This window comes from Felis catus, chromosome B3, assembly GCF_018350175.1.
Source record: "Felis catus isolate Fca126 chromosome B3, F.catus_Fca126_mat1.0, whole genome shotgun sequence".
NCBI classification, from domain to species: Eukaryota; Metazoa; Chordata; class Mammalia; order Carnivora; family Felidae; genus Felis; species Felis catus.
This window is the reverse complement of record NC_058373.1, coordinates 41,753,986-41,764,708: the sequence shown is the minus strand read 5'-3', so window position 1 is coordinate 41,764,708 and position 10,723 is coordinate 41,753,986. Positions and strand designations below refer to the sequence as shown.

General features: G+C 40.3%; 2 protein-coding genes across 13 annotated transcripts in view; one reads left to right on the top strand and one right to left on the bottom strand.

The window, feature by feature from the left end:
* Positions 1 to 5,546: 5,546 nt before the first annotated feature.
* On the bottom strand, positions 5,547 to 9,059 carry RPS27L (ribosomal protein S27 like). Of its 4 annotated transcripts, none has more exons than XM_003987059.6 (4): positions 8,920 to 9,059; positions 7,919 to 8,027; positions 7,133 to 7,243; positions 5,547 to 5,743 (listed from the first exon to the last, which is right to left on the bottom strand). In XM_003987059.6, the coding sequence occupies exons 1-4, from the start codon at positions 8,923 to 8,925 to the stop codon at positions 5,715 to 5,717; spliced, it is 255 nt and encodes an 84-aa protein (XP_003987108.1). In that variant the 5' UTR covers positions 8,926 to 9,059; the 3' UTR covers positions 5,547 to 5,714. The 4 variants fall into 4 exon arrangements, with proteins under 4 accessions (XP_003987108.1, XP_023111022.1, XP_023111020.1 ...); XM_023255254.2 differs by lacking the exon at positions 8,920 to 9,059 and adding an exon at positions 8,645 to 8,789; XM_023255252.2 differs by lacking the exon at positions 8,920 to 9,059 and adding an exon at positions 8,132 to 8,274.
* Positions 9,060 to 9,218: 159 nt separating this feature from the next.
* RAB8B (RAB8B, member RAS oncogene family) overlaps positions 9,219 to 10,723 on the top strand; it is an 86,248-nt gene continuing 84,743 nt past the window's right edge. For 7 of the 9 annotated variants that reach the window (XM_045059190.1, XM_045059188.1, XM_045059194.1 and 4 more), the window contains exon 1: positions 9,219 to 9,682. The gene's annotated coding sequence lies outside the window, so the exon portion shown is untranslated. The remainder of the gene's footprint in view (positions 9,683 to 10,723) is intronic. The other 2 variants (XM_045059189.1, XM_045059187.1) reach the window with 1 other exon arrangement.

The window sequence follows — 10,723 nt, the reverse complement described above, 5'->3', positions numbered from 1 at the left end:
AAAATGGGAAGTGGGAAAATGAGAAAGACATTCACGGACTGAAGAACACAAACACAAAACACTGAGCAGAGCTGAAGCTAATGTCTGGCGAACTCTGGGTCCAGAAGGCAGTGACAGCTTAAATTTCTGTTCATGTGGAATAATCAAAACTAAAACTGCTTCCGTAAGGCAAGATTTGAAGGTAGGCTTTTCACTAAATCTGACAGGACTATTTTCCCTAATTCTCATTCTAAGGTGAGGTTTTGCTAAGCAAGAAAATAACAATAGACTTGGTATAGCAATGAGGGAACTGAGCTAGGATAGGTAGAAGAGATAAACTGAGAAAATTATTCCGGCCTTCCCTTAGAAACAAGATTCAAAGGCTATCTGAGCCTGGGTTTAACTTGATGTAATTATTTATGCCTATAGTTAAGAAAATGTAGCATTAAACTCCTAAGAGGTTATAAGGTAAGGTCATTATTCTATAAAAGGAATTGTTTTTCTCTATAAAATGCAGTTATAAATTCTAACCCTTCCAGACAAAGATTTAAGGTTTTTTTATATAAGTTTCTTTTTTTTAATGTTTATATATTTATTTTGAAGGAGAGAGAGAGAGCAAGCGTGCATGCATGCACACAGGCACCTAAGCAGAGGATGGGCAGAGAGGGAGGGAGGAGAGAATCCCAAGCAGGGTCATGCTGTGAGCTCAGACCCCGACTTGGGTCTTTATCCCAAAAACTGTGAGATCATGACCTGAGCCAAAACCAAGAGTCGGATGCTTAACTGACTAAGCCACCCAGGTGCCCAGATTTAAGTTTTTTTCCACTGAGAATTACAAAGACACATTTCCAGAATCTCAGTTTTCAATTCTGGGATAGAATTTTAAAGCTTTGTATTCTGTGATAGGCAGAATACGGATGCCCTAATCCCCAGAACCTGTGAATAAGTTACCTTACACAACAAAAGGGACATTGCAGATGTAATTAAATCAAGGATCCTGGACAGGGAGATTGTCCTGGATTATCTGGGTGAGCCCAATGTAATCACAAATGTCGTTATAAGAGGAAGGTAGGAAGTAAAGGCCAGAGGAGATGTGATGACATAAGCAGAGGTAGGAAGATGTGGGGTCAGGGACCAAGGAATGCAGGCAGCCTCTGGAAGCTGGAACAGACAAGGAAACATCTTCCCCCAGAGCCTCCAGAGGGAACATGGCCCCACCAACACCTTGATTTTTGCCATTTTGGATTTCTGATCTCCAGAACTGTAAGATAGTAAGTTTATGTTTTCCTTGTTTCCCTCTCTTTCCCTCTCCCTCTCTGTCTCTGGTGTGTGTGTGTGTGTGTGTGTGTGTGTGTGTGTGTGTGTTTTGTTTTATTTTTAGAGACATGGATGATCCATTAAGTTTGACGATCCATTTAAGTTTGTGCTGTTTTAAGCCACTAAATTTGTGCTAATTTGTTACAGCAGCAACAGGAAACTGCATTCCAACTCTTTTTAGACATATTTCTAATATGGAGAATTTGTTGTCGTTGTTGTTGTTGCTGGTGTTATTAAGAAAAGGCAAATGAGAAGGAATTCTAGGAAGATAGCAGCTTATTTTGCCTTTTTTACATTCCCACACTCCTCAGTAAGCAGATATACAAATTAGAGTAACAATGATGTATATGTAACCTTATGGTCATCAAAATGTCAAAAAATTTAGATTCCATTTATTAGTGGAAGAGATGGAGAAGGAGGAGAATGTTTTCATATATTGCTGGCGAAAAGCAATCGGTATTACCTATTAAAATGAAAACTACATTTATCTTTCCAACCAACAATCTCACTCCCAGAAATCTAACGCACAGAAATAAAAGCACCTTTACTAAAGACATATTTAAATATATTTATGGCATTTGATTACAGTGGAACAAACTAGAAACAAAGTGCCCATCAACAGGATAATGCTTAATAAATTATGGCACTTCCATACCATAGAATGGTATGCAACCATTAAAAAGAATTAGAGAATAAAGTTGAACCCCTGTCTCACACCATATGTAACAATTAATTCAAGTTAATTCACAATGAATCAAATCTAAATGTAAGAACTAAAACTAGAAAGTTCTTAGAAGAAAACAGGCATGAATCTCCATAACCTTGAATTAGGCAATGATTTCTTAGATATGACACCAAAAGCACAAGAAACAACAAAAAAAATAGGTAAATGAGGCCTCATAAGAATTAAGATGTTTGTATTTCTAAGGACAAAGTTGAAGACAACCCACAGAATGGGAGAAAATTGTTTATATGTGTAATATCTACAGTATATAAGAATTCTTACAATTCAACAATAAAACACAACCCAATTAAAAATGGGTAAAGGATCTGAACAGACACTTCTCCAAAGAAGAAAAACAACAAGCCAATAAGCACATGAAAAGATGGTCAACATAATTAACCATCAGAGAAATGCAAATCGAAACCACAGTGAGATAACTCTTCACACATAGTAAGATGGCCACGATCAAAAAGGCTGATAAAAACAAGTGTCGGTGAGGATGTAGAGAAATTGTAACCCTTGTGCGTTACTAGTCAGAATGTAAGATGGTACAGCCTTTTTGCAACACAGGCATTTCCTCAAAAAACTAAACACAGAATTACTATAACCTAGCAATTTTCCTAGGTATATTACCCAAGAGAATCTAACTTATGTCTACACAAAAACTTGTACACACAAGTTCATAGTACAATTATTCATAGTAGCAAAAAGTGAAAACCAACTGTCCATCAACTGATGAATAAACAGAAGGTATATTCTTACAACAGAGTATTATTCAGTCACAGAAAGGAATGATGTACTAATACATGCCACAGCGTGGATGGCTGTCTTAAACATTATGCTAAGCCAAAGAAGCCAGACACAAAAGGTCACATATTATGTGACCCCATGTACATAAAGTGTCCAGAATAGGCAAATCCATGGAGATAGAAAATATATTAGTGTTTGCCAGGAACTGGGAGAAGGAAGGAATGGGGAGTGAATGCTAATGAATATGGAGTTTCTTCATGAACTAAGGAAATAGTCTGGGATTAGACTGTGATGGCTGCACAACTTGTGGCTATACTAAAAAACACTGCGTTTCATGTTGAATGAAATGTTCACTGTTCAACATTGAGTTCTATATACATGGTATGAAGAAGAACAAGGACAAGAACAAGGATAAGAACAAGAACTTTTTTGGATGATTTGCAGGCGCCACCAGGTAAGAAACCATTTGTCATCTGATCAGGTCAGAGCCAAGAATCCGTTTTATTTTGTTATCTTTATGTAACTGCATTTTCTATTTAGAGAAGACAGGAAAGTTTTCCTTTAAAAATCTGTTTACATCTGGGGTACCTGGCTGGCTCAGGCCTTAGAGCATGTGACTCTTGATCTCAGGGTTTTAAGTTTGAGCCCCATGTTTGGTGTAGATTACTTAAAACCTTTTTTAAAAAGTTTACATTTTTAAAAAATGAAGTCAATATAAGTAAGAGTATTAAAGAAAAGCATTCAGTAAATAACAAGGTATATTGGCAGACTCTGACATTTGTAAAAGTCCTAGTGTTCTATTGCATATTTTTCAAACCCAGGAATACTGTTTGGATTAATAATGAAGTAAAAGTCAATACATCATTCACTTCCCAGTGCCAAGTATCTCCATAACTTAATCCTTGGATGTTTTTCGAAGTACAAACCCTTTCTTTCAGTACTATCTCCAAGGAAATTTTCAGGGATTTGCCCTCTAGATTAGGTATCACAGGTTTTGCTCCTTTCCATTTCAATAGGCTGCCATCCCTACTGGCTCTCCATGGGGCCAAGTTTCCTGAACTGTGCAAGCTGAGGTGAGCTGAGGCACAAGAAAAGCTTTGATACTGGGTATCTTTTGGATACCATGCCAACTTGTAGTTCCACGTAGTTAATATGTGACACCACATTCCTTTCGATGTATCAGACCTTTTTTTTTTTTTTTTTCCGTGTTTACTTTCAGAGAGAGCTGAGCAGGGGAGGGACAGAGAAAGGGAGACAGAACCCCAAGCAGGCTCCACGCTGTCAGTGCAGAGCCTAACGCCCAATGTAGGGCTCCATCTCAAGAACCATGAGAACATGACCCCAGCCAAAATCAAGAGTCAGATGCTTAACCAACTGAGGTACTCAGGCACCCCTGATGATGTCATATCTTTGCGAAGCTGGGTTTTGGGTCATTGCTGTGATAAAAAGCAAGTACTACGCAAAAATCAGTGTGGAAGAAAGGAGATGGCAGTTGTCTAGTCTGATCCCAATTTTGAGAAACCGTGCAGTGCCCAAAAGGGACACCCATTCAATTACTAATGTGGTCATTTAAGAAGGAGATAAAAAATACCACTTTTGTTTTTAATTTACATGTATTAGAACCTAACTACTTAATGTTAACTGTTAGGTTTTGTTTTGTTTTGGCCAAGGAACTCTGAAAAAATTACTGAGACTCTAAAGATACCATAAACCAAGCAAGTTTGGAAATGTTTGGGTTATTTACTTCTCCATATATTAAATACATTCCAAACTTTGGATAGTTCTTCAGTTTGTTTTTTGTTTTTTGAGAGAGAGAGAGAGAGCAAGCAGGGGAGAGCAAGCAGAGGGAGAGGGAGAGAATCTCAAGCAGGCTCCACACTCAGCATGGAGCCTAATGCAGAGGGCAATGCAGTGCTCAATCCCAAGACCCTGAGATTGTGTCCTGAGCAGAAATCAAGAGTCGGACGCTCAACAGGTTGAGCCACCCAGGTGCCCCAAGTTCTTCAGTTCTTGTTCCACATTCCTCTTGTATATGAATATGTTTAAGGATCAGCCTTCCAGATTGGGGGTGAATATATAGAAACATCTCTTGATAGCAAAGGCCCATCTTAAGTGCCTACTTTAAAGGTAACAAGTCAAATACAAGCAGTCCAATGTGGCTAGAGGGAGATACACTCCCACTTCCTAGCTCCCTAGGATCACTCCATAAACTATCAAAACGACAAGGAGACACCAGAGCCACTCAACACACATCTGTAATCAGGTGTGCTCATGTGTCTGGATCAGAGAATTCCATGCCATCTACCATTCCCAACCAGGACATCCTGGGGTAAATCATGCTACTCCTGATGTCTCCTCTCAAATTTCCTACCCCAAAAGGAGCTTCCTACAACTCAGACCCCAGCTGCAGTTATTCTAAATTATGCAGCATGTTAGGGCCACAAAAACGCAAACCATCACATTATAATTACTCTGTAATTATACTGATTGTTACAGCATTAAATATGTACTTCTGTAAATGTGTTTCCATAGTTACAATAACAAACTATTTTTAGAATTAACAAATAATGGACTTCTTTCCATTTTTTAATTGTTTAGCCCACTCACAGCAATTTGGAAAAGGGCTGAAAATCAAATATTTAGGGTTTCCAGTCCTGAAATGAGACAAACTAATCAGAATACACTTCTTAAAATGTTTATACCAAATTCACAGACACAGTATACATATAAACATATAGCATATTCACACATACTTTAAAAAAAAGAAAAAGGGGAATTTGCCCATAATCAAAACTTTATTGAAAAACTGACACCAAAATAGGAGATGACTGTTGTATACCTTACAAAATTAAACATAATTACATTATCTTGGTAGATTAACCGGAATTATTGAACTGATAAGGCTTTCTGCGATAGAACACAAATTCAAGAGGTTGTGTGATCATTAGTGTTGCTTTCTTCTAAATGAACACCCTGCAAAGGAATCACAAGAGCACGTTAAACAAGTGTACTCTATCTCTAGTATAGTTTTAATGACAAAAAGTACTTTTTAAGTTAAAAAAACCAAAGTTTTAGGAATATTAGATTAACATTCATATATACGTTATTTATCCTTTTATACTAGAACTTTATTATAATAAATCTTGTACATTTGAATTTATTCTGATGTGACTATAACTATTATTCCTGTTTCTCAAATGCTATGTTGGAGTCTACAGAAGACCATGAGCCTAAATTCAACAGTTAAAACTTTAACGCCAGCTATCAGAAAATGCAATCTTAGTTTTTAGGAATTATTTTGAATCACTTCCCAAGAAACTAATTTTGATGAGGATGCTCTTCAAGTCTGCTAGGAAAACTCTAATACCCTATTAATCATCCATCAGCACATGGGCACAAAACTCCAAGATCATGGCATGATATAAAGGTTTAAAAACTCTTGCAAGTATACTTTTGAGAGCAACACTACACTTAAATATCGTATGCTGACCTCATACTTAGATCTCACCAGCTCACACAAAATAGATTTTAGATCAGTTTCCAAACTACTTATAACTCTTCTGGTGAGAACAATGTGGAATTCACAACTCCCCAAAATATCACAAGCAAATTTCAAATATAATTATGGAACTATAAATCTATAAGTACTACTATGGAAAACAATATTCATAATTACTCTTTTTTTTCTTGGTGCACAAAAGTGAAAGAGCAACTCAAACGGGATTTTTAGGGGCACCCGGCTGCCTCAGTCAGTAGAGCATGTGACTTGATCTCAGGGCTGTAAGTTTGAGCCTCACACTGGAGGTAGAGATTACTTAAAGTCTTTAAGTAAGTAGATAAATAAATAAATAAAATTTTTTAAATGAGATGTTTAATTAAGCAGGTACTCACAAATCAAAACCTCTGGCATTTTAATTTATACATTCGTTTTCTGTTGCTTAGCCAGCAATGATAAAAACTGTCTTCAGTCAAATGCGTCAACTATATATGAAACAAAATATTTATGATGGAATTTTTAAAATTCTATGGTTTTAAAAATCTGTATGTCCTATTGTATGTAGTTATTGTCTGGCTCCATTTTGACTTATGTTTAATATTCCAAGTTAAACAAACTAAATAACGGTAACAGAATTAGGTGTTCCAAACTAAGAAATATAATAGTTACATGAGTTCTTTACAAAGTCAAGAATATAAACTTAGCCATCTGAGCAGGGTACTCTTTACTGAAAGAGCATACGATGAAAGATACAACTATTTTGGTAATAATGAATTTAAGATTTCTTTTAAACTGGTTTTTAGTAAAGGAAGACATTTATAATCATAAAATCTCATCACTGGGTTAGAAACGGCCAAATGACATACCTTCTGTGAGTCTGGCCTTTCCTCCCGTTGGCTGGCACAACACTGTTGAACAGCCTACACAAAGAACCACCGTCTGAGCATGGCTGAAAACCGTGGTAATCTTGTAGCAACCTAGAAAAAGGGCAAATTGAAAGCGAAAAGCAGAAGAAAATAAAGCATATTGTTCAACATATTTCTAGCAAAGACTTTGTAAAAGGTTAAGACTTTAATGTTTGCAACAGCAAGCCACATATTTAATGTCACATAAAAAAAATGTTTTTAAAAGCCAACAGGTGAAGTTAGTAATATATTTTATTGAACTCAGTATTTCCAAAATATTATTACCATTGCAACATGTAATCAATATGGTTTTTGTGTGTATATGTGCTACATCTTAAAAGTCAGGTGTACATTTTACACTTAAGGAGTATTTCCCATTTTGGCCACATTTCCAGTGCTCAGTAGCTGCCTATGGCTAACGGCCACCACACTGGGCAGCACAGCTTTACACTGAAGACTCAACATACTTTTCATGATTAGTTTCAAGAAAACTAACCATCTGCATAGCTTCACACTTAGTAAGTCAAATGTCATATCCCCTTTGGAGTCTCCTCTTCACCACCCCCGCCCCCAAATCTTTCTCTTGAGGTTTGAATAGTTTACTAGGAAACTGTCCCTTTTGACATTCCAATTCTGTAATCCCACTGCTAGTCAACAAAGGGTCCTAAGGGATCTAAACATACACACCACATTAGCAATCCCTTCAGAAATTTTCCTTGAGAAAGGAATTAAGATCTGAAATTTTACCTGGGCATTTTACATCCATAAAATAGGAATTTGGGCTTTGAACTAGACGTTTCTTCTTATGTTTTTTCTTTTCCTCTTCCAAGGACGGGTGGAGTAAATCTCTAGCCAACTGAATAAAAAAAACCGTATTATTATTCCCAGAATGAATCCACAATGGTGGCAGATTTAACCAGACTTAAAATACACACGCAAAAAAGGGAATGAAAGTCATACTCAGCCGACGCAACATGTCAGATACTTGTTATTTTTTTAGCCTGTTAACTTTAATCCATACTTCTTATAATGCTTGTGTTCTCTACGTCCCGGTCAAGGAACTCTAGGACGATCAAGAAGCATATGGTAAGGTTAATCTCGTTCTTCTTTAGTCCACTGAGTAACAGTCTCCGATAAAAACAACACTGTGGTGCTAAGTAAGAACCTGACCCCAACCGTGCACCCGCTGAAAGTAGAAATCGCTGAGGTAGACCGGAGAGTGCCAACTCGGGGGTGACTTCTGCCCCGGGGGTTCAACATCTGATCTGACAGGAACTCTGAGCGGCTGAAGCCTGACTGTCCTTGATGCAGTTATCAAGTAGGGTAACTGCGAAGACAGTTTTGAAAAAGGAAACCAGCAGAAAAATCGCTTCCGAGACGAGGAGAGAACCACCAAGCACAAGGAGAGCAAAAAGACTCCAAAGACTACAGTCTCGCGAGCGCCCACCCAAACCCAAGAAGGCTGAGTGTTACCGAGAAGCTGTGTCCCCCTAGCTAGGGACTCGAGACCTAAGCACTGGGCGGCCCCGGGTCCACCCTGCTCCACGCCCATGCAGGGCCCGACACGCCGCGCCGTCCAGGCAAGTCCCAACAAGTCCGCCACGCGCGGAGGAGCTGCGCGATCCGCGCCCCTGAAATGCGTTAGGCAGGGACCCCCGGGCCCGCGGAAGCGTCGGGTTAACCCGCCCCCAGGACCCCTAGACAGAGAAGCCCGAAATAAACGGAGAGCCAGAAAGTAAACAACGCACAGGCATGTTGATCCTTTCGCAATCCCAGCCAGTCCCGATCTCTAAGGCGACACCCCTAACGAGCAGCACGCGATCTGGCGAGCTGCATCAACTTCCGGGATAGAGGCGGCTGGGCGGAGCGGAGCGTCGGGACCGGCGGGCCGGTCCGCTCTAGGCGCTCCTCTCGGTGGTGGGGGTCGGCTTCGGCCGGGTCAGGCGATCAGGGGCTGCGGGAGAGGCCCTGAGGTTCCCTCGTGCCGAACGCCCGAACCGCACCAGCCTCGCGGGCTCCTGGGCCAGGGCCGCCGGCCGTAGGGCTGCGCGTCGAGCCAGCGGTGCCCGGAGTGAGGCTCAGGCGGTGTGTCCGGCTGGGAAGCCTCCTGGGGCTTAGGCCGCGGAGGGGGAACGCTGACGGCCGCCTGAGCCCCGCGGCGTAGGGGAACCCGGCGGGCGCGGTGGGTGGCCCCCGCCACGGTGCTGGTCGCCAGGCCCCCGGCTCTCGCCGCCGTTCTCTGTTCGTTTTTTAAAAAATAGTAGCGTCAATCGAAACCGTTAACTCGTGTTGGAGAAATTATGAAGGGTTCCTATACTTGAGCATCCACCTTCCAAGGTACCCGTTAAGTTCTTTGTGGGATGCGGCTGTGCCTTGGGTTAGCTTCGCCCTGAAGTTTTTAAGAAGCAGGATTCGCTGCCAGGCTTAGTTCACCGCATGGTTCCTTCCTGCCTCCGCGGACAACTGGGGCCTGAAAAAAATGGTGTCACTGAGAGCCAGACTTGAAATGTGGTGGGTTTTTTTTTTTATTTATATTTAAGTTAGTTAATGTACAGTCTGTAGTCTTGGCTTCAGGAGTAAAACCAAGTGATTCATCTTTTACATATGACACTCAGTGCTCATCCACGAAAGTGCCTGCTTTTTTTTTTTTTTTTTTTAGGTTTATTTTGAGAGAGACAGATAGTGCAGGTGGGGGAGGGGCAGAGAGAGAGGGAGACAGAGAATACCAGGCAGGCTCTGCACTGTTAGCATGGAGCCCAGCATAGGGCTTGAACTCACCAAACCTTGAGATCGTGACCAGAGCCAAAACCAAGGGTCGGATGTTTAACTGACTGAGCCACCCAGGTGTCTCCCCACCTCCCCAGCGAAAAGTGCCCTCCTTAATGCCCATCACCCATTTAACCTCCCTTCCGCCCCCCCCTCCCCCCCCCCCCCGCCAAATCCTCAGTTTGTTCTCAGTATTTAAAAGCCTCTTATGGTTTGCCTCCCTCTCTGTTCATCTGTTGAGTTTTTCAAAGTCCACATATGAGGGAAATCAGGTATCTGTCTCTGTTTGACTTACCTCACTTAGCATAATACCCTCTAGTTCCATCCACTTGTTACAAATGGCAAGGTTTCATTCTTTTTCATTGCTGAGTGGTATTCCATTGTATGTATATACCACATCTTCTTTATCCATTCATCAGTCATGGACATTTGGGCTTTTTCCATATTTTGGCTATTGTTCATAGCGCTGCCATAAACATTGGGGTGCATGTGCCCCTTTGAACTGAAGTATTTTTGATGAGGATGAACTTGAAGGATGGATGTGAGCAAATGTAATTAAAAGGATACCAAGGAGAAAAATGTGCTAGATAACATTGTCAATCACCTTTTATTTCACACATTTTGGCAAATGGAGAAAAATTGAAGAAAATTAAAATGACCATCCAGAGGTAAACACTATTGACATTTTGACCTTCCCAACATTTTTTATTTACTTGCATAGTAAATAGTAATATACTTGGGGTTTGGGTTTTACATAATTGTTATCTTGTGCATATTCTTTTGTAG

What these genes read in the sequence shown, in the direction of transcription:
- RPS27L (XM_003987059.6), bottom strand. An exon ending in TATGGATGTAAAATGCCCAG is followed by an intron (nt 7,244 to 7,918) that starts GTAAAATTTCAG and finishes CCCTTTTTCTAG; the next exon opens with GTTGCTACAAGATTACCACG. An exon ending in AAAGGCCAGACTCACAGAAG is followed by an intron (nt 5,744 to 7,132) that starts GTATGTCATTTG and finishes ATTCCTTTGCAG; the next exon opens with GGTGTTCATTTAGAAGAAAG.